The sequence below is a fragment of the Erythrolamprus reginae genome, chromosome 2 (genome assembly GCF_031021105.1).
Source record: "Erythrolamprus reginae isolate rEryReg1 chromosome 2, rEryReg1.hap1, whole genome shotgun sequence".
NCBI classification, from domain to species: domain Eukaryota; kingdom Metazoa; phylum Chordata; class Lepidosauria; order Squamata; family Dipsadidae; genus Erythrolamprus; species Erythrolamprus reginae.
In genome coordinates, this window is record NC_091951.1 from 109,181,356 (window position 1) to 109,205,342 (window position 23,987).

The 23,987-nt window shown below is 39.1% G+C and overlaps 1 protein-coding gene across 1 annotated transcript in view; it reads left to right on the plus strand.

Annotated features, from left to right (window-relative positions):
• The window catches only part of PDGFRB (platelet derived growth factor receptor beta), a 134,616-nt gene that overhangs the window by 73,930 nt on the left and 36,699 nt on the right, over positions 1-23,987 (plus strand). Inside the window, exons 3-14 of the mRNA XM_070739072.1 lie at positions 1,469-1,744; positions 2,592-2,858; positions 3,713-3,852; positions 6,199-6,373; positions 8,669-8,861; positions 10,083-10,198; positions 15,445-15,571; positions 15,785-15,990; positions 16,490-16,584; positions 17,330-17,462; positions 20,424-20,528; positions 21,844-21,954. Of these exons, the coding sequence (XP_070595173.1) occupies positions 1,469-1,744; positions 2,592-2,858; positions 3,713-3,852; positions 6,199-6,373; positions 8,669-8,861; positions 10,083-10,198; positions 15,445-15,571; positions 15,785-15,990; positions 16,490-16,584; positions 17,330-17,462; positions 20,424-20,528; positions 21,844-21,954 (1,944 nt within the window). The remainder of the gene's footprint in view (positions 1-1,468; positions 1,745-2,591; positions 2,859-3,712; positions 3,853-6,198; positions 6,374-8,668; positions 8,862-10,082; positions 10,199-15,444; positions 15,572-15,784; positions 15,991-16,489; positions 16,585-17,329; positions 17,463-20,423; positions 20,529-21,843; positions 21,955-23,987) is intronic.

A 23,987-nucleotide genomic window follows, 5' to 3' on the forward strand; every position in this document is an offset into this window, starting at 1 on the left:
ATTAAACTCAGTCCCTTCCAATGAGACTGGAGAAATACCCACGTTGGACTCTCCTTGCAGTGCATCGAGAAGACCGTTCAGGTAAGTTCAACGGTCCTTCTGGTTAATGAAAGTTTCCATAAGGTGACAGCCAGTTGGGTTCAGACAGTGATAAATTCTTCACTGCACATGAATTTTACAACTACAACTCTCTGAAGTTATTCATCATGAGGATTTCTGACCCGATGTGTGCATCTGAGCAAGGGTACTTTTAAAAACAGTAGTAATTAATCTTTGGTAGGTCCTTATCTGATTGCAACTTTATTTTTAGGACATTAATTCATGGCAACACTTGTTTTGCAATTTCCGTGGGATTTTTAAAAAAACATAGACATTATCCTAGTTGTATGGAAATTGCTAGCTTACATGGACAGATTGCTAGTCCTGAGTCCTTAGTTTAGCTCTTCTGGCTGAAATTAGGTGGCCGACTCAGCTGGTATGTTCTGAGCTGCCTCTATATTAGCCCCATCTTCTACAAAGTCCCTGCAGAAGAAGGACTGTATGGATCTGGTTGAGTGTGGGCTATGGATCATAAACATGATGCTTTTGGTGTGTCCATACATAATAGTTAAATGTCCCTACTGAACTTCATAAGGATATTAAGGTGGCAGATTCAATTTCTCTGCGGTGATGATGGCTGAACTAGACAGGGAATTGTAGTCTGCAAGGAAAAAGCGGTCTTGGATAAGGAAGGTCAACAGGTGTTGCAGGTATTGCAAATCAATATGTGGTGAGTAAGTTATCCAAAAAGAGAAGCCGTCTTCTTGTTGGGGAATTGTCTATTTAGGAAAGGATGTGGAAGTTTTGAAAGAGGTGAGTTGTTTGCCTGCTGCTACTGCCAGCAGAGAAAAGAGGCACATTGTTGAGATTCGTAGGAAGCAATTCAGGAAAATGCTGCCTACTGTATCATTTCCCATGGATTTCCTGACAATTTTCATTTTGATCCTTAGCTTGTTTAGATTTCTTCAACACTGATCACAGCAGACACTTCAGTAGCAGGGGTCAAAATTAATGGGTCAGAATATGCCATGTTCTAGGAAGAAGGAAAAAAAAGTCTGTATTATACTGGAGTTTTCCAGTGGTTCTGTACACAATGCCGGAATTATACTCATATCATGCAATTACTCATAATTTATTGTTCTGCCGGAGACCAATCTCAGGCTCTTCCTACAAAGAAAAGGATAGAAAACAAGACCCTTTCATTCATGGCAATGAATTCGTTTTTAGTTAGATATCTTGACTGACTGGCCTCTAGCCCCTGCCTCCAAATGGAAAATGATTTTGCTTTTCAAGCAGTTCAAATGTTTAGATTTTACAGAAACATGTTGCCTTGTTTTTATCCCTGTCCTTACGTTTGTCTCTCTACACTCTCCCACTATCCCCTATGTTATCCTGTCTTGCTCATTGATTTCCAAATGATCTCTTATAGGTGCGAAAGAAATCAGCTCCCTGGAAATTACTCCAAGTGCCCACGAAGTTGTCCTCAACCTCTACACTGATTTTACCCTGAAATGTTCAGGCCACAATGAGGTTATCTGGAAAATAGACAACAAGCATACCAAATTAGGCACTGTCCCAGGGAAAACGGGCACCATTTTTACCAACACCCTCACGTTAAGGAACGTGACTGGTTTGGACACAGGTGAATATTCCTGTACTGACGACCAATCCCTGGATAGAAAGGCCATCTACGTTTTTGTACCAGGTATTGCACAACTTTGATTCTTCTAATCCCATAATTTATGCTTCATGTGTAGACAGGAATTTGGTTCTGTGGAATGAACTGGAGGTTCAGAAGAAGAAAAGGCAAGGGCTCTCCGTTCTGGATGTAAACATGGCTTTTTCCAGATAGCTCAGTCAAATGTACCCATTTTCCAGTCCACAATACTTTTCCTAAAATATTAATAATACAGTATTTGCTTCTTTCCTACTGTCATCTCTACCTGATGGGGAAGAGGTCAAAAGTTGAAGTAGGATGCCTAAATGTAAATATCTTTTTTTTGTTTTTCATATACTGTATACCTTAAGTGCCACCTACTTTTGAGCTATGGTTGTGGCCACCAATGTAATGCAGAACCTGACAAATTTCATGTATGAGCATAAAGACTTTGAGATGGAGGTAAAAATCCTGTTCCTCCTTCGAACCAATCTATGGTTTCACTACAGGATTAACACAGAAGGTTTTTTCCCTTGAGACAAATTCCTCTGCTGCCTCCATATATAAAAGTTACAACCTTGCAGCCTATTTAAAACCAATACCTATCATAGCAGCTGTGGAGATGTACCTGTATATGCACTCATACACTTATACACATGCTAACCCCCAATACACACACACATCTATTATATTGTGAAGCAGTGTAATAGAGAGGAACCAACCCACATCTCTGTGCAAAGAAAATATCATTGTTGCATTTCTCCTCCACATTCCATACTGAGCTGCTCTGGCATAAGTGTATCCCTTATTGCATCTAGGAGGCTGTTTGAAGAAAATCAATCTGTCTTCAGTCCAGTTGATGACAAAACCAGCTTTTCTCCATTCTTCTTCCTAGATCTCTCCCTACCTTTCCTACCAAGTAAACATGAAGACACCTTTGTGTTCAGCACAGGCCATAGTGAAGTCATTATTCCTTGCCGTGTGACAAACCCCAATGCCACGGTCTCTCTTCAAGAAAAGAGAGAAAATGATCCAGTCCCTGGAATGTATTTTCCACAGCAAGGCTTTAAAGGGCAGTTTGAAGACAAGGTCTACATCTGCAAGGCAATGATAGACGATGAAGAGTTTGAGTCTGAAACGTTCTATGTCTACAATCTTGAAGGTGAATCTTAGATCATTGTTTACATGTTTGCACTATCGTCATAGGATTAGGCAGTGTGTGGAGCACAAAGGAATCTCTGAATGAAAATAAGACGTTAGCCTAGATAGGATGCATTAGGAATAGTACTTAGACTTATATACAGCTTCACAGTACTTTTATAGCCCTCTCTAAGCAGTTTACAGAGTCAGCATATTGTCCCCAGCCATTTTACCCACCTTGGAAGGAGGGAAGGCTGAATCAACCTTAAGCCTATCATAATCGAACTACTGGCAGTCAACAGAATTGGCCTGCAATACTGCACTCTATAACCACTGCACCACCCAACCATGGGAATGCCACACAGAAGAGAAGCCCTATATTTAAAAATAAAGATGAAAGAGCGGACTCTGCTCATTCCACCCACCCTCATTCTGGTGGGTGGAAAGTATTAACCTCAGAGATGAACTATGGAGTCCTTGGTGCTCTCTGAGCTTCATTGTTTTTTATTACCTAATTATTACCCAACTTATTTTATGACCCAACTAACATCATTAGCCTGAGGGTGTTACCTAGCTGGGTAATGAAACATCTCCAAGCAAACAGCTAAACCCAGAGACCATCAAGAACTCCACTTTAGGGCCTCTTGTTGTAGTTCCATTCTGGACTAGTTATTATTCACTGTTAACATCTTATGCTTTATTAATATTGAAGTTTTCAAATTGCCCATGCAGTGAAACCCACAGAAAACAAATTTCTCACTCTGAGACAACAGCATATTGATTGAGTTTGCTGCAATTGTTTCTTTCTTTGTTTTTTTAATATAAGTTGCTGTGAGCTAACTTTCTTCCCTATTCACTAGTTTTGTTCTTTTACAGTTCCAGATCCTACATCTTATATCAATGTTTCTATCAGTGCAGTGCAAACTGTTTTGAAACAAGGTGACAATATCGTTGTGACATGTGCCGTAAAAGGCATTGAGTTGATTGATTACATCTGGACATATCCTGGACAGATGGTAAGCATGGATCTTTGTGTGAGTTTTTGCATTTGTGCCTGCATTTTCTAATTCCCACAACACTCTCTTATGCCCTAGGACAGTGATGGTGAACCTTTTTTCCCTCGGGTGCCAAAAGAGCATGGGCACGCACTAATATGTGCCCACACCCATAATTCAATGTCTGGGGAGGATGAAAACAGCTTCCCCCACCACCTGGTGGCCCACTGGAAGCCGGAAATAGCCTGTTTCCAAACTTCTGGTGGGCCCAGTAGGGTCATGTTTCACACACTCCAGTCTCCAAAGGCCTCCCTGGAGTCAGGAGAGGGTAAAAATGCCCTCCCTCATCCCCCCAGAAGCTCTCTGGAAGCCAAAAATGCCCTCCCAGAGCCTCTGTGCGAGCACACTGGAGCTGAACTAGGGCAATGGCTCGTGTACCGGCAGATATGGCTCCGCGTGCCACCTGTGTCACCCGTGCCATAGGTTCACCATCACTGCCCTAGGATATCAAACCAAGTAGTACGGCTATATTACTATTATTTATTCTTATCTTTCATATTACTTATTCCTTTGGCATCTTATGACTATCTCGTTGTTGTTACAATTTGTGCTGTTTGTTTTATTTAGTATCTTATGTCTATCACTGAGTGGTCTATCTTATGATTTATTATGATAGGGTTATGATTATGATCATGATTTATCACCCGATGCTTGTATGTACACTGAGAGTTTATGCACCAGTGGCAATTTCCTTGTGTGCCCAATCACACTTGGCCAAAAAAGAATTCTGTTCTAGCCATAGGGAATAAAATAGACTCCGAGATATATTCTCCACAGAAGTTTGCTTAGACATTACTGCAAAAAGGCATTTAAATATTTGATCCTCTAAGCAAAACAAAAGCATTTCTTTTCTTAATTATTACAAAAATAACTGCAGATGTTCTTTCCTAATCACAATAAAGACAAAATGACAAAATGTATATTGTGTATTCTCTACCATTCACGTTGGCCCTACCATAGAAAAAGCCTAATCAGTTGTTGGTGTTAATTATATTTATGTCCCTAAATATTTATTGATTTATGTATTTATTTTGACTTCTATGCTGCCCAATCCCATTTTAAATAATGGTCAATTATACAGGAATAGTCCAATAAGTAGCTTGGTCACAGCTATGTAAGTACTTACTATATATGCCATTGTGGACATTTTGAATTGGCCTCAGAAATGTGAAGCTATTTCAACAGGTGAGTTATTATGGACAACCAGAATGCTTCTGCCTTCTGACCAACAACAATTTCTGGACACAGTTTCAAGCACTGGTGAAACAACAGCTTTACAATTCACCAACCTTGAGAATACCACATGACCTACCCAAACCAGGTCCTTCTCCTTTAGGTAGGAGTGAACCTGGATTTTCAGCAAACTCTGATAAAAGACCCACTTTTGGTCACTGAAGTTATTTGATTGTCCAACATGAGTGCTAGATCCAAGAGAGCCCCCACATCCTTAAAGGAGAAAGCTTTAAGGCAGGGCTGTCAAAATCAAGGCCCGTGGGCTGGATTTGGCCTGTGGGGTGCTTAGATCTGGCCCACAGGGCTGCCCTAGAAACAGCGAACCCACCTGGGGGGCCTCTACCAGGGAAAAGGATCTCAGGAGCCTGTTTTTGCTGGCAGAGCTCTCGGGCCACCACAGGCATGCTCAACAGGAGTGATGTCAAGCTGCCTAGACCCCGCCCTCTGGCCACACACACCCGCCCGCCCAAAATCAAACACATCCCTAATGTGGCGCTCAATGAAATCAAGTTTGGCACCCCTGCTTTAAGGCATATCTCCCAAACCCTAAAACTCAGTTTCTGAAATCAGCAGCATCTTTCTCGGTATTTAATTCAACTCTGTCACTTTGCAAATTATTTTGTAATTCAGAGACTTTTTTTCTTCTTTACTTCTCCTCTGTGTTATCTGGGATTGTTGATATGACAAAGAAGTATTCCACAGATACTTTCTGCCACAGTTCATGATTGTTTTTAATAATGCAATACGGAATTTTGAGCAAGATAGCAGACTATCAAATGTCCTCATTGTGTTCTACAAAAAGAGAAGAAAAGAAGCCTCCTGCTTCTTGAGAAGAGAAAAGATATACTGTGATTTTATCATATATATTTCAGGTTCGCAATTGATACATTTTCTCCTGAAATCTTACATGTCACACATGTCACTGGATACTATACTAACAAGAGAGGAACAATTGTCATATTTTCACAGTAAAGAAAATATATTAAATGAAAGCATTTCATCATTTGAGACAGTATATGGTTATGTTCCTTGTTGTCTGAGCTTCTTCTGCATTATTTTTACTGTCTTTTATAGGTAGGCAAGGAGGTAAAACCCATGACAGATATTGTTGCAGGACTCAAACATTATACTAGTTCCATCCTAACCATTACAAATGCAGACTTGGATGATCAAGGTCTATATGAATGTCAGGCCACAGACACGTATTTTGGACAAACAGGAAAACAAAGTATCTTTATCAAAGTGATTGGTATGTTGGGTAAAACATTTTTTTCTTTATCACCAGGTTGATCTTGAAATAACTTTTATGGCTTTAGGCATTTCGGCATTTCAGTAGTACACATAATGCTGATTTTCATAGACAACATTGAAAAACAAAACATCACTCTTAATTCATTCCAATTAAAAAAATAATAATACAGGTGGTCCCTTACTTGCAACCATTCATTTGGTGACCATTTGTAGTTAGAACAGCAATGGAAAAAAGTGACTTATGACAATTTTTCACACTTGCAACCATTGCAGCATCTCCATGGTCACATGATCAAATCTCAGATGCTTAGCAATTGGTTCATATTTATGACTGTTGCAGTGTCCTAGTATCACGTAGTCCACTTTTGGGACCTAGTGCCAAACAAAGTCAATGAAAAAGCCAGATTAACTTCACAAACTTAACAACTGCAGTGATTCAATTAACAAAAGTGGCAAGAAAAGTCATAAAAGGGACCAAAATTCACTTAACAAATGTTTAACTTAGCAACATAAATGTCGGGCTCAACTGTGGTTGTAAGTTGATGGCTGCCTGTAATGTGTAAATCAGTTTACCAGTATTGTTTTGGAAATTATACTATCAAGCGGATGCCTTAACTTGGATTAAAGAATGGCATATATTAGAAAATAAAAGAATTATAGCATTGGAAGAGCATGACCTTTTCCTTAGGTGGCATCCATATATTTGGTATGAAAAATATAAAGCCCATTCATATTTCAGAAAAAAAATATTAAGAAAGTCTTAGGGAGTGATAACAAATATCACAAACTGCACAGAAATGGATATGATGACAAGGAGGTTGAAAGGGCAGGAGGAGTCTGAGTACTACAAAATATGGAACAAACTTTATATTGGAAACAGGTGACTTCTCTTTTCATTTTTAAAAAATCCCTTTCCGCTCCTTCTGAACTTACAGCAATTGTTCTGACAATATTTATAGCTTTTTGAATACTGTCAGGAATTGCATATTTCTGGGAATTTAAAAAAATATTTTCTAAAAATATCTTGATAATCGATTTCCAGTTAACCTTGCAGTAATGTCAGATATAGGGAATAGGTCTCTGCATTCCCTGTGCTGACTTCTCCCTGTTTGTGGGCTCCAATAGGATGCAAAGCTGCCCTGTGTTGAAGTAAAGAGGAACACCCTATGAGGTCGACGAGAGTTACAGCTCTCCTGTCTGACCCGGGGTTGTTTTTCAGCTATGGAAAAAAGAAAAGGCAGCCTAAAAATGGCTGCCATAAAGCTGGGACAACAGAGGAACAACTAAGACCGGTGCTGGAGCGAAGTAGATGAACAGTGTTGAAACTGGTGGAGAAGTTTTCCTTTTGCTTTAAATTTAACCACAAGGAACAATTTAGAACTATCAGAACTGTGGGTTAAAGCAGTGTCTAAGCATTCTGAGAAAATACCAAACCGGAAGTGAAAAGCACGTGTGAGAAAAATAATAAATTTTGAAATATACAGAAAATTGGAATCAAACTGGGAGATGTGGTACTAGGAAGGCATTTTAAAATATTGGAATCATTTACTTACAAAACTGATTCTGCTTTTATAATTGTTTTACAAGTAATATGATGAAGAATTGACAAGTGGTAATACTGAAATTTAAGTTGAGAGTGCCACTTGCTGATGAAAGGGAAAATATCTCTATGAAAGACTGTCGAAATATCTATTGGATTAGGGGCGGGTGGGTAGCCCCAACCAATGCTGGGATTAGCCAGTTCACCAAACTGGACATAATCTTAACCAGTTCACCTGAACCAGTTCAAACTGGCTAATTCCCACCTCTGATTTTATCCCATAGAATGATTATACATGTATTTGTGGCGCTGAAGAACTAAAAGACCTGTCTCATATATTATTTGATTGCTATCTGTATAAGAGGGTGAGAGATAAGTACTTTGATTCATACATTAAACATATGGCCCAGTGGGAGGCCCATATTAAAACAACATACCTCAGAATTATTGCATTTTACCCTATTATTATTTTAAATTGTTTTCATAGGATTTTATTGGCAATATGTGTTTGAACCTTGTATTTTGGTATGGTCTATAGGCTAATCAATAAAGCTAAGCTAATCTGGAATAGTAATATTAAGATTTAAGTTAAAGTTCTTTTATAAAACATAGTTTTATGCTGCTTATTAAAATAATCAATTTGTGCTAAAACAGAGAGACAATTACCTATCCTCATCATTAACTCACATTATGAAACAAAAAATTATAATATAGGTCTATTTGTGTCTTTTCGATTCACCCTTTCTGACCTAGAACGTGGCTTTGTGACTTTTCACACTGTTCTGAATGAGACCATATTTGCAGAACTGCACAAAAGTCACACCTTTTTGATACAGATTGAAGCCTATCCAAGTCCAACCATTGTCTGGTTTCAGAATAACAAGACCCTGACTTCTGCGAGCAACAGTGATTTCGCTATCAACAGCAGGAATTTGTCAGAAACCAGGTAAACTGTTTCATCTCAACCTTTTTGCATATGCAGCATTAAGCCATCTATTATTTTTAATTGATAAACTATATACATCATGGACAGGTATGCATCCTCCCTTTACTAAGAAAACTCTTATATCACTAATGGATTTTATAAAACTTTGCACTCATGTGGGAAAAGTTGATAGTAATAGTAATCATATAAAGATAAGAGAAATATGTTTCATTTCCCTTTCTCTGTACGCATTGGTCCAACATAAATCAGGGAACTAATATTTCCTAAATCAGAAATCAGAATGGGATGTCATGCTACATTTAAGTTAGTCCTCATTTAATACATGATGGCAAATTCTATTTTTTCAAATATCACAATTCATTCTTGTTGTGTTTGGGCCTGGGCCGGCTGCTGCTCCCACATATGTGAGAGATGCGTCAAAGAGCAATTGTGAAAGTCTGGCTGTCTGCCAGGAAAACTTGGCAGACAGCCCAGAGGATTTGGCAGATAGCCCAGGGGACTTGGCAGGCAGCCCATTGGATAGCCTCTCTTCTTTGGATTCGAATGCCGAACAGATAATCAATATGCATAGCCGTAGAGCAATGCAACGTAGGGCTCAATTAAGGGATTATCAACGGTGATTATGGTGTCACCTGTGTTTGGGTGTGGTTCACAGACTGAGGGTTGGGTGTGGTCCCCATAATGAGGGCTACAGTTCCAAAAGGGAACGGAGGCAGAGGCAAACCGTGGACGTTTATCTGTGTGGTTTGGGTGGCTTTGCCTGCTTTGAGATCTTTGCTCTGTGAGTTTCGATTCAACCCAGCATTGTCAGGCAAGTGGGTGTTGGGAAACCTGTGAATCAGTGCTTCTATCGTGCCTCATGAATTTGGAGAACTCCTGGAACTTTCCTGCTACGTGAACTTTGTATTTGGTTGCTTTTTCGCTCCACATGCACTTTGTATCTATCTGAACTTTCGCCTAGAACTGTGTTTTACTCCTGAAGAATAAGGACATTTTGTTTAGTGTTTCCTTTTGTGTTTAATACAATTTTGCTGTTTATCACTGTCTGTGTGTGTCTGACCTTTTTTCCTGGACCCTTAATTACCGCCTGAGCCCCGTCAGGCAGAACAATTCTAGCTTAATTAAAATGGTTTTCTCTCTTTGAGTGGAAAGAACATAATTTGTGCTGCCATATACACTCTGCTATATCAACTGCTGCAAGATTCCCTTTTTTTTCTCCAGGTATCAAACTACTCTGACCCTCGTAAGGGTGAAAGCAAGTGAGGGAGGTTTGTACACTGTCCGAGCATTTCATGGAGATGACTTAAAAGAGCTCTCCTTTTATTTGCAGATTAATGGTGAGCACACTTCCTTGCAATCAATTCGTTTTATTTACAGCCAAATGAACCTCTTTGCAAAGATTATACTTTATTAAATATATCTTTATTTTAAGTCATATTTTAAATATCCAGGACAGGGCAATTAATTTTCACTTAATTATATCAAGAATCACCATTGGGAAGGGGGGTGCAACAATAGTTATAACTTGAAGACCTGGTCATAAGAAGGGGAAGTTGAAGGGGGAGGAGTCTGGTGTAACTTTGACCATTGGTAAATAAGCAATCATATAGAAAGTCAAGGATTACCTGTATATCACATGGACTCTCATAAGACTTGGGGGAATGCAAAATGTCATGTGATTTCTTATAAAAAGAAAAAAAACCTTTCTTCCAGGGCAAATTTTAGCATGAGATAGTCTTGGCTATCTAAAGACAATATGTTTCCCCTGTACAAGGATGGGTTTGGGGGAGAAAAACCATTTGTGGCTTCTTAGCTAGCCACACCCCTGCTTGGAACCTCTGTTCAAGAACTGTAGTTTATTGGCTATCATATGTCAGTGTTAACAAGAGAATCCAAAGTCCACTGGCTGAAACTGGCAGAATGAAGAACAGATATGCGTAGGGGCCTCTTATTGAGAACATAATCCTATTTCTGGCCGATGCCATCTGGAGAATCAACGAAATTGACTGTCCTCTTTTGTTGTGGTCTTTTCAGAACCTGGAAAAAAGGAGGGCAGTTTGGAAAAGGAAGCAAGCTGTGAATGTCCACCCATTCCTCCTTTATCAGCTACAGCTGAACATTAGGACGCAGTAGGGTGTCCCTGGTACAGTTGCAACTCCTTCATGCATCTAATCAAAGGATGATGGGAATCTTATTAAAACAAGGAGATTGAGAGGCTCCTTTCATCAGTCATCCTTTCCAAATATATTCTTATTCTCTCCTGCTGTTCAATAAAAGCCTTGCTTCCATCTAGTGGTTGTTTGGATGATTCCAGTCTAAACAGGGAGCCATGGAGTTGGGTTCAAAGGCAAGACAGGCAGAAAATTTCAAAATCTGTATAATGGGATTTGAAAGAGAAAAAATTAGGATTGCATGATTTCCCCTTTTTAGTCAAAATGTAAACATAAATAGGAGAAATTGGAGGATTGGAGAAATGATAATAAGGAAGGCTGTCCTAAAGTATAATGGCAGGAAGAAAAGGGGATAAGGATTAGGCAGTATACCTTCTCTTGGGTAACCTCCAAATTGCAGACCATTCTGTCCCCAGAGTCTGGCTCACATTGTTTCACTGCTCAAAAAGATTCTAAAACCTTTTATTTAACAAGGGAGATTATGATGTCTAAGATATATTTATGGGCCATAGTGTATTCTTTATTGCTTTTTGTTTTAATATTGCTTTTATTTTTATTGTTCTTATTTTGATTGGGTGTCTTTATTTTTGCTGGGGAGGAATGGTGGCTAATAAATGGCTAGTTTCATCTTCTAAAGCAATGTTCATTTAACACTGTTCTCAAGAACTTCTTATGCCTCTTGAGCAAAAGGCTTCTTCCTTTCCTAAAGCTACCACTTTCTAGTGGGTCTTGAAATTGTCCTATCAAGGAGTAGAACAGTTTTCCATTCTTTCTTCCAAGTGTACTCTGTGGTTGTTACTGCAGACTTTTCTTGGTCAAATGTTACTGTCCATGTGCACCTCCCTGGCTCAATGTCAGTAAAAACTACTCAGAAACTCAAAACTGCATGACAATTTTAATGCGCCGTGCTACTCAGGAATCATGGGGGCGGTGGTGGTGGCCAAGTCTCCCAAAGGCCCGGAGCCATGCACTGGAGCGAGGCCGGCTCTGGGGCTCGAACTCCGGGGTTCAGCTCTAGAGGGGACAAGGGCGCGGGGGACAGACACTTTTGTCTGCCATGCATTGAGCTTGAAGGGCAGGGGAAGCCAGAGTGGTGAGCAGGCCCTGATAAAGGACGTTCGCCCTGCCCCCGCTTCCCAGAATGCCTGAGCGGCCAACAGGGTACTATAGGGCACTACTGCACTACCGCGAGGGATCACACCAGCTGATAGGCGGTGCTGAGTTGGTTCCCGGCTTCAGCAAATGCACTGAACTTCAACCATAAAGTTGTAGTTACCATCTTGACATTTAATTATTTATTAGGATAAAGCTGCTTTAATGAGCTAAATTGCACTTTGTCAACAGGAAGTAGAGATCCTTAGTTTATTATAAATTAATTAATTAAAGGATATAATTTTTTTTTCTGGCTTTCTCACAGTTTAAAAATTGTTTTTAAAAAATTCTGCCTGGCGGGACCCAGGGGAAGAGCCTTTTTTGTGGCAGCCCCGGTCCTCTGGAATCAACTCCCCCCGGAGATTCGAACTGCCCCTACCCTCCTCGCCTTCCGCAAAATGCTAAAGACCCATCTCTGCTGCCAGGTGTGGGGGGATTAACCTCCCCCCCTTTTCTCTGACCTCTATATTGATCAGCTGAACCAAATGTGTATGACTGTGTAGTTAATGGGTTTTTTTATACATGTATTTTAATTTAGTTTAAATATTAACGTTAGATTGGTATTGTTTTGTATTACTGTCTTGTTGTGAGCGCCCCAAGTCTTCGGAGAGGGGTGGCATACAAATCTAATAAATTCAATTCAGTTCAAACTAAAGGGTTCTGGTTAGATTCATACAACAGGCTAATCTTAAGCCTAAAAGCTACACTATGGCTTAGCATATTGTGTAAACCCAATCATTTAAAGTCACTTTAAGTCTTTTTAGTTATATTAATTGGATTTTTAGATGTATTTGCTAAGTTTTTTTGCTACGTTGTGAGCCACTCCGAGTCCTCGGAGAGGGGCGGCATACAAATCCAATTAATAAATAAATAATAAATAAATTATTACCCAAAAACTATGGTTTATGATTCAGCATACCTAGCCAATTGTTGTTTATGCAATAATTGTTAAGAATAATTACATATTGGCATGTTATCTTAATGGGTATTTGCAGTAATTCACATGAATGAAAATTGTGTGGAATTGTCATTGATAGGAAAACCCAAAGATTGGATAAATTACTCATGGACCCAAAGGAGAAAAAAATTATATCTAAAATATATGGTAATTTCCTGCTACAATCTGACAAACATGAAGATATAGTAAAAGGGCCGATGATTGCATGGGCAAAAAACACCGGCACAATATACACCTGGCAGACTGGGATCAAATCTGTACTAGGAATATTAAATTAACAAAATCTACAGTATGTAAGAAAATTATTATATAATGCTCTATCGGTGGCACTTGGCCCAACCAGATTGGTGAAAATATACCCAAATTCTAATCTGACCTGTTGGAAATTTAAAATAGAGCAAGGCACCTTCTTTCATATGTGGTGGTTGGGTCCTGAAGCTAAACAGCACTGGAGAAAAATACATAAATGGATGCAGGAAATAACAGGAACAATGATAGAGTATACAGTGATCCCTCGAGTATCGCGAGGGTTACGTTCCAAGACCCCTCGCAATACTCGATTTTTCGCGATATAGTGGTGCGGAAGTAAAAACACCATCTGCGCATGCGCGCCCTTTTTCCATGGCCGCGCATGCGCAGATGGTGGAGTTTGCGTGGGCGGCGGGGAAGACCCAGGGAAGGTTTCTTCGGCCGCCCAGCAGCTGATCTTCTCGGCAGCGCGGCAGCAGTGAGGAGCCGAAGATCGGGGTTTCCCCACCGCCCACGCAAAGGGGAAACCCCGATCTTCGGCTCCTCGCTGCTGCCCGCCCGCCGCTCGCCCGCCCGCCGCCCACCGCTCGAGAGCAAGAGGGGGAGAGATAGAGAAAGAGAGAGAAGGAAAGAAAGAGATGAGAGAGGGAGGAAAAGAGTGTGAGAGAGGAAGAAGCAAGATAGAGAAAGAGAGAGAGAAAGAAAGATGAGAAAGGAAGAGAGTGACGTCATCGGGTGGGAAAAACCGCGGTATAGCAAAAAAACCGTGGAGTATTTTTTAATTAATATTTTTTGAAAAATCGCGATATAGCATTTCGCGAAGATCGAGATCGCGAAAATCGAGGGATCACTGTACACCTGAATTATTCTTACTAGGAATTATTAGGAAACAATACCCTAAAAATATCAAATATCTATTATTACACATTGGGACAGCGGCAAGGATCATATATGCGTACAGATAAAATGACTCTCAGACACCTCTGGAGAAGGAAATTATAAAAATTATTATTAAAATATATGACTGTGCCGAGATGGGCAGGCTAACAATGGAGCTAAATGGACAAAAAGACTCTGAGTACCATAATATATGGATTAAATTGTATCAATGGATAAAGAAGAGAAAGATGACAAGACAATGTGCGATGGGAACATAGAAGTTGACAATAAGGAAAAGCAATGTATAATGTACAAACTTTATAAGTATTAACATTATTGTATTTATATGTATGTGGATCTGCTTGGAAATATTAAGTTGTGGAAAATATGAAAATCAGTGCCTGCTCAGTCCCCTGGGAGTGGGCAGCATACAAATCTAATAAATTATTATTATTATCATCATTATTATTATTATTATTATTAACAAATGTCATCAATAAATTTTAAAAAATAAAATTGAATGGCACTTTCATTCTGCCATTCTTGTGTGTGTAGAATGGTGGAGATTTTCTCCCATTGTTATGCATGCATTAGAGTGTGTCTTCAATTCAGCACCACTGTGTGCATAATAACAAGTTAGGCATTAATAGTCATGTTGCCATGTTTTCTGTCATCTAAAGTGATCATTAATTTTCTTACAGACTCATAACTATAATGGATCATTTATCTGCAATCTTCCAAGTAGCAATATTGCTCACTAGAACTTTAGGGGATTTCCTAATAAAGTTAATTCCAGAGGTGCATGAATAGGAAACTGAAAGCAATCAGGTTAAAAATATTATTTAAAAGAAAGTATAGGATAAATGGAATATTAGCTGAGCAAGATATAGCAGCGCATTGTTTTGTTTTGTTTTGTTTTGGGTTTAGGTTTAGGGTTAGGGTTTGGTTTGGTTTGGTTTACTTTAGTTTAGTTTAGTTCAGTTCAGTTCAGTTCAGTTCAGTTCAGTTTAGTTTATATGCCGCTCACTCCGAAATGGATTTAAGCATGTTTCTGACTCAGAATGTACCTTTTCTACTGTATTGCTCATTTTTCAGGAAGCTTTCCTTTGCAAAAACTGCCTACCCCTATCACCAATTATTTGTTATCTCATATTCTTTACTCCAATATAACCAGTCCCAGCTACAGTGACTGAACTGAGAGACACTAGCAACAAGACAAATGGTGAACAAACAGTGATCTGTACTACAGAAGGAATGCCCCAACCGGATATTACCTGGTATACCTGTAATAATGACAAATGGTAAGGAGAACATTTGCACCAAATATATTGAGTGTTTTTGCATTTAAAGCCCTGGGTGGGGAGAACAGCAAGAAAGAACTTGCCATGGGGTTTTTACTCAATAAAAAATAAAATAAAAAGAGATTTGCAGAGAAAGGAATATGCTATAGTAGAGAGGTAACATTACTCAATATAATGGAAGCACTGGTCAAACTCTTCTTGATTGCTTAACAGGTGTGCAGGGGAAACTGCTAAGATCCTGGGAAACACCTCGGAAGAAATGAATCTGCAAACAAATTTCACTTATGAAGATGACCGAAAAGTATATATTGTGACAAGCAAGCTCCACTTTCACAGAGTAGATGAGCCTATCTTTATCCAATGTGCGGCTCAAAATCTTCTTGGTGCACACACTCAGCAAATCACCTTGGTTCCATATAGTGAGTCCTGCAATTTTATTGGTTTTGACACATGTAGATATGTAACAGTGCTCTGGGTAATTTCCAGTTTAGTTTGTATCCAGCATCATTCCAGTTAGTCTCCATATTCAGTTCACAGCAAGCACACATGCCACTCAGCATAGCTAGCAAAAATATACCTGAATTCTATTTAAATAAACATCAGTAAATGTCAAAACTTTTAACTAGCAAAAACATGAAAAGGGCAGGCAAAAGCAGGGAAAGAGAAATATATGAACAACAGGCATTTTTTTAACATCTATCTTATCAAAATGCACTTTTTTTTTCAAAATTACTAGCAACAACACTTTGGGTAATTGGCCTGGACAGACTAAAGAATGTGATAATGTTGTTATTTTAAGCCTCTTGGTAAACCTTGCAGGTCAAAAATGGATTAAGAATCTAAATAAGTATATTGGGGCAGCTCTGGCCATAAATGTATATGTAAGTTTAGTAATTCTGTTTATGTTTCTTGTTTTAGATCTACCTTTCAAAGTGATCATTATTTCAGTTATCGTAGCTTTTGTGATTCTCATGGTTCTTTTCCTGGTGATCCTCATTTTCTTGTGGCGAAAAGTAAGAATCTGTTTTTAGCTCTTAGTGTCTGAGACTATTAACTTCTGAGCTTTTGAATAATTATGCTGAATTTTAGAGAACAATTGGCTAAACAAACTCCTGAAACCATAGGAAGAATAGCTCTAAGAATGATAGTTGATTTACTTAACTTCGATTGTTATGAACTGTGAGTCCATTGGGCCAAGGTTCTGAGAATAATTTGAAATACAGTCAGAGATTACTGTACTTATGAAATTCCTCATAATGTAGAACTAATACATACTTATTTATTGGAGATAGTATTAATGTTTCTTTTAATTTTGAAATTATATTCTCTATGTTCTTACTGACAGCATGTCTTTTAAAATGTGTAACTATTATCAAAATGAAAATGTTAAAAAGAGAAAGAACGTTTTTCAAGTTTGTAAAATAATTTTTATTTTTGTAGCATGGAAGCTATCAAAGCTAATGGAGCTCTTTTTAAATGGATGCTTTGGAGTCCCATTGAATGGGTGGGATAAGTTACAGGCTGCTATCCTTACTCAAAGACCTGTTGGTTTCTGTGCAGAAACTTCTGCTCATGTTGTCATGTACCACTTGAGCTACTTTAGCTCTCTCAAGGAAGGAAGAGAGGCAGACACCCTTCCTTGTAGAAAGGCCTTTGTATGTAGGGATAGACTAGGTTTGGGCGTGCTCCAGAGTGAGCCTCTTCTTGAAATTGGCTGCAGCCCTGCCATCTTTTAACTCTTTTGTTTCCTTATACCAGAAGCCTCGATATGAAATCCGCTGGAAGGTGATTGAATCCATCAGCTCTGATGGGCATGAATATATCTACGTGGATCCCATGCAACTGCCTTATGATTCCAGCTGGGAGGTCCCGAGGGACAGGCTGGTTTTAGGTGAGAAGAAGAGGATCAGGTTAAGGGAGACATACATAGAAGCCTGATGCCACCGTATGACAACAGCAATTAAAATTAGTGCCCAATATGTCTACCCAAACTAAATGAACTAATCACCATGTCCAATAAATTTCACAACCTCGAATCAACCCTATCCTCACAAAAAGAATACATAGATCTATGGAAGCACGTATTGAAGCACGGATACAAACATGCTTCACATCCTTGGAAAATAAAAGCATAATACAGGCAAACAGAAATTCAATTGACTTAAATCACACTTCAATTCCACAACCACAACCTCTAAAAATAACCCATCATCCACTACCTCCACCAGATGATCAACCACATCAACCACCTCCTCATCAATCCACCAACCACCCAAATAATATATCCCTATTAATCAAAGACACCCTTGAAGGGAACAAAAACATAATAATGCCATCCTATTTGGCCTGGATATCACTAATGAACCTGATATCGATAAGATTTGCAATATCATTGCACTAGTATTCCCTATGGATGAAATCATTGAAGTGTCCAGAGACAGTCCCGAGTTCAAATACAAAGATGGCAGTCCCTCAATTTTGTAGAGTCATTTGCAAAAACGAAATTAGCAAACGTAAATTCATTAATACTATAAAGTCCATTAATCGCAACGACTCCAACCCAAAAAAATTTCGTGCAAGACCTAACTTATCCATATTGCAAAGAATCCAATCCTTTCATATAGAATTTATGCAGAACTCAAAAAAACATCAAGACCAAGGACAAACCAACCTATACATCGACTTCTCTTACTAAAATCTGCCAAATTTGACATCATATTTATATGTGAAACATGGTTAAACGCATCTCTCCCTGACTCCATTATCATAGTAAATGACTACCACGTTTTTCAATCTGATTGCAAAATCCATAGAGGAGTTGGAGTTGCAATCTTCTATAAAAAATCACTCAACCTAAAGAAGATCCAAGTTAAACAAGAACTTTACCTTCCAGAAACTATCATCTGTGAACTAACCTCAGACACCACACTCCGCTTTCTGCTATGTTATAGAGCACCTGACTATGACACCTCACATGTGAAAAAGTTAACCTCACTACTAACGTGGGCAACCTCTTGCCAACATCCTCTTATATTTCTTGGTGACTTAAATCTACCACATATTAACTGGTCCCTAAATGAATGCACAACTGAACCCATTCACTCAACCCTCTACAATCCGATCACTAGTCTAGGACTAGTGCAACTAGTTACAGACAACACCAGTCTCAACAACTGCCTAGACCTCATCTTCTGCAACAGCTTATACTCAATTTATGGACTTTATGGTTCTCAAGTAAGAACACTTTTCTAATAATGACAACATCACAATTGACTTCTGCCTCAATTACATCCCCACATAAACAACCTCAAGGACAGGGCAACCAATTTCAACTTTTAAAAAGCCAATTATGGTAACAAAAAATCTGACCTCTCATCTCTTGAGTGGAATACAATATTCTTCAGGTGTATCACTGTAAATAACTATTACAATATATTTTTGCTTGAAATCCAAATAGTTGTAAAATTGTATGTACCTCTAATATTTGCCAAAACCACAAAAAATAAATTACCCATAAAAATAAGAAAGCTACAATCCAAAAAAAGATTACTTTGGCGAAAAAACAAAGCAGGTTATGTTGCAAACTTTAAAAATCAGTATAAAAAATTGTGTCATCAAATAAAGACTGAATGTACCAACTATCATATTAATCAAGAAGAAAATCTACATACAAAATCTACTTGTGCCTTCTATAATATTGTAAACAATAAACTTAAAGATCTTATGGCATCTCTGGACCACAGCATGATTGGATATCAGTGTTCCTGTGTAACAGACAACAAGTGGTCAAAATAGTTAGTGCCATATCTAATCCTGCTTCAGTTAACAGTGGTGTCCCTCCAGACATGTTAAACTATTTTATATCTCTGACAATACTTCTACCCTTCAAAAGGACCTTGACAGTGTAGCTGAATGATCTAACAACTGGCAACTTCAAATCTCAACCAACAAATGCTCTGTCCTACACATTGGTAAAAAGAATCTGAATACTAAATACATACTTGGAAAAACTGAAATCGCAGAGGACCCTCACTCAGTCAAAGACCTTGGAATACTTATTTTCAATTACCTAAGTGCTAGAGCCCACTGTAACAGCATTGCCAAAAAAGCATTAAGCGTTGTAAACTTCATCTTATGTAGCTTCTTCTCTAGAAACACTGATTTACTAACCAGAGCATACAAAACATTCATCAGACCAATTCTGGAATCCACACTGCATAACAGACATTAATACAATTGAAGGAGTCCAGAAATACTTCACAAGAAGAGTCCATCACTCCTCCTCACATAACAAACTGCCTTACTCCTCCAGATTTCAGATACTACTACGTCGCCTCCGAACTGATTTAACTATTGCTCATAAAATCATACATCATAATGTATTCACTGTTAGTGACTACTTTACCTTTAACAACAACAACACAAGAGCATGTAATAGATACAAACTAAATGTAAATAGGTCCAAACTAGACTGCAGAAAATACGATTTCAACAATAGAGTGGTCAACGCCTGGAATTCACTACCCGACTCTGTTGTTTCTTCACCCAACTGCAAAATCTTCAACCTCATATTATCTACAATCGAGCTCTCCCCTTTTCTAAGAGGTCTGTAAGGGGCATGCAGAAGTACACCTTTGTGCCTACTGTCCCTGTCCTACTGTGTTAATATCCTTTCTATCATTTCTATCATGACTTTCTACTTATGTTATACTGTAATACTATACTTGTTTGACAAATAAATAAAATAAAGTGTATTTTATTTTAATTTAATCAGAATTTTTGACTGCTGCAATCTCAGCTCTTTTATAGGAAGCAAAAATTACATAGCAATTTGATCTTCTGTTTGCTGCAGGACGTACATTGGGCTCTGGAGCCTTTGGCCGCGTGGTGGAAGCAATTGCTCACAGCCTCAGCCATTCCCAGTCCACCACGAGAGTTGCTGTGAAAATGCTCAAGTGTGAGTTTGGACTATTTCTTCTTCCTCCCAGCAAATAATCATGCCATCTTCTACACCTGGCTTTCCCCTTTAGGCTGTTTAATAATAGGTTGTCATATTTATTGCTTATCTACCTTCCCATTCAATTATCTCTGGTACCAATCCCATGGCATACTTAACGGTGTCCATAATGTATAATGTTATCTAAATAATAGTTTACATGATTAATCTGATTGAGTATCCAACAAGATTCTTTCTCTCTTCCTTCATGTATACGCCCAGTGTGGATTTCATTTTAAAGAAGCATCTTTGTTTGTTTTAAACATTTAATTAATTTATTTTTTTTTTAAAAGAAGCATCTATACTTCATTAATGTAACTCAAACTCAACCCAGACAAGATGGAATGGCTGAGGGTTTTGCCTCCCAAGGACAATCCCATCTATCCGTCCATTACCCTGGGGGAGGAACTATTGACTCCCTCAGAGAGGGTTCGCAACTTGGGCATCCTCCTCGATCCACAGCTCACATTGGAACATCATCTGTGGCGAGAGGGGCGTTTGCCCAGGTTCGCCTGGTGCACCAGTTGCGGCCCTATTTGGACAGGGAGTCATTGCTCACAGTCGCTCATGCCCTCATCACCTCGAGGTTTGATTACTGCAACGCTCTCTACATGGGTCTACCTTTGAAAAGTGTTCGGAAACTTCAGATAGTGCAGAACGCAGCTGCGAGAGCCATCATGGGGCTTCCCAGATTCGCCCACGTTTCTACAACACTCCGTGTTCTGTATTGGCTGCCGATTAGTTTCAGGTCACAATTCAAAGTGTTGGTTATGACCTTTAAAGCCCTACATGGCATTGGACCAGAGTACCTCCGGAACTGCCTACTACCGCACGAATCCCAGCAGCCGATAAGGTCCCACAGAGTTGGCCTTCTCCAGGTCCCGTCGACTAAACAATGTCGTTTGGCGGGCCCCAGGGGAAGAGCCTTCTCTGTGGCGGCCCCGATCCTCTGGAATCAACTTCCCCCGGAGATTAGAACTGCCCCCACCCTCCTTGTTTTTCGTAAATTACTCAAGACTCATTTATACCACCAGGCATGGGGGAGTTGAGACACCTTTCCCCCAGGCTTCTTCATATTTTGTTTCATGTTTGGTATGAATGCTGTTTGGTTTTTAAATATATGATAGGGTCTTATATGCTTCTTTTAATATTAGATTTGTTTTGCTATAATATTGTTTTTATTGTTGTGAGCCGCCCCAAGTCTTCGGAGAGGGGCGGCATACAAATCTAATAAATAAATAAAATAAATAAATAAATGTATTCATCCACTCTACAGCCACAGCCCGAAGCAGTGAAAAGCAGGCTCTGATGTCAGAACTGAAGATCATGAGCCACCTTGGTCCTCACTTGAACATTGTGAACTTGCTTGGTGCTTGCACCAAAGGAGGTACTGTTTTCATTTTAATCTCGTCAACCCGGATGTCTGTCTCTACCTTTCCCATTTTCTTCCACTTACTGGAATTGCAGTCTTTTGATTTGGCGTGGAGTTTGGCAAATAGATGAAGATGTTCATGTTTTCATTAGTTACTGAGCTATTCCTGTACAGCTATTTTCTGAAAAGGAGATAACCTGCCTTTTATCAGGCTCCCAATTTCCATCCAATGCAAATAAGATACCATTTACCTCTTTCCAAACCACACATATTTCAATTTTTTCATGAGTAAGTTCAACTCCTGCTGATTTACACAGAGAGACTTTAAAAAAAAACATTCCAGTTTAATATACAGCCCCAAATTTCCCGGGTGGTCTTCCATCCAATTACTGATGACAGTTGAGCTTTTCAAGATCAGCCAAGGCCAGTTGTGTGCTACCACTTAGTGAGTGCTATTTGAATGAAACCACCTTTGATGTATAATGAAATCCCTGTTGGTTTTATTGAATCCATTACACACACAACTTTATTTGCTATTTTTAGCCTTTTAATATTGAGAGACTGTCCTGATCACAAAATAAATTCAAATGTCAATGGAGTTCAGTTATGAAGGCCCTCTTTTCTAAATGCATTGAATCAAAATTGCTAGCTGTCTTTCAATTATGCCATTATGAAAATAGCCAGATTTGTAAATAACATGACTGATATAGCTACTTTGGAATATATTTATTTTTGTCAAATAAATCTGTTCCTGCTACCTGCTGAAATGTTTTAAAGTCATGTTTTTTTTCAAAATTATGACTTGCATGTCCTGACTAATTTCCTGGCTTTGAACAGGTTCCAGTGCTGGTGAATATATGTTATGCTCTGTAACTTGTGCAGGTATTTGCAACTCTTAAAGAAAAAGAAGCATTACTTAATCCAAATAATGAAAGCCATGAGAGGGTCAGTGCAGGAAACAGGGTACCAGGAGCTGGTTCACATGCACATCCAGTTAAAAGTTCTTGCTTTGTAGTGAAATAGTCAGCAGGTGGCAGATGTGTGATATAAATGCTCCAAGAGACAGCAACACAAATCTCTCTGTGCAATCAATATGTGCTTGATTATTTGTTTACAAGCACTGTTTTATTGTCATCTGGTTGCAGTCACAATCAATATTGATTTGATCATATAGAACAGTGATGGTGAAGCTTTTTTGTCCTGAGTGCCGAAAGAGCATGGGTGTGCGCTATCTCATATGTGTGAGTGCCCACACCCATAACCCAATGCCCGGAAAGGGCAAAAACAGCTCCCCTTGCTCCCGTGGAGGCCCTCTGGAGGCTGGAAATGGCCTGTTTCCCAACTTCTGGTGGGCTCAGTAGGCTTGTATTTTGCCCTTCAAAGGCTTCTCTGGAGCCGGGGGACGGTAAAAACACCCTCTCCATCCCCCCAGAGCCTCTCTGGAAGCCAAAAACACCCTCCCAGAGCCTCTGTGAGAACCAAAAATCAGCTAGCCAGCACACACATGCATGTTGGAGATGAGGTAGGGAAACAGTTTGCGTGCCAGCAGATAGGGCTCCGCGTGCCACCTGTGGCACCCATGCATAGGTTCGCCATCATTGATATAGATCAACAGATATATAGATGATATGGATTCAGATACTGTATATAGATACACACATATACACACACGTGTTTGACCTATTTATGTGCATGACTCTGTGTCTCTTCATTGGGAAAAGGAGTTTGTCTCTTCTGTTCCAGAAGAATTCCAACCAATAACCCTATGAATTGATCCATCTGCTGTAAGCAGAGGGTAATTTGACCATCAGATATCCTCAAAATATCGATCCATTGTATTATTCCTACATTTGGCAATAATAATGATACGCCAAATGATCTTTGACATAGTATTATTGGTTTTTAATAAAGAAAATTGGGAATACATCTGGGAAATATGGGGGGTACATTTACAAGCTTCTACAAAAGCATGCAGTGACTTTTTGATACTTAAAAAAAGATTAATCTCTTTCTCAGATACAGAAAATGAGTTGGAAATCTACTTCCCA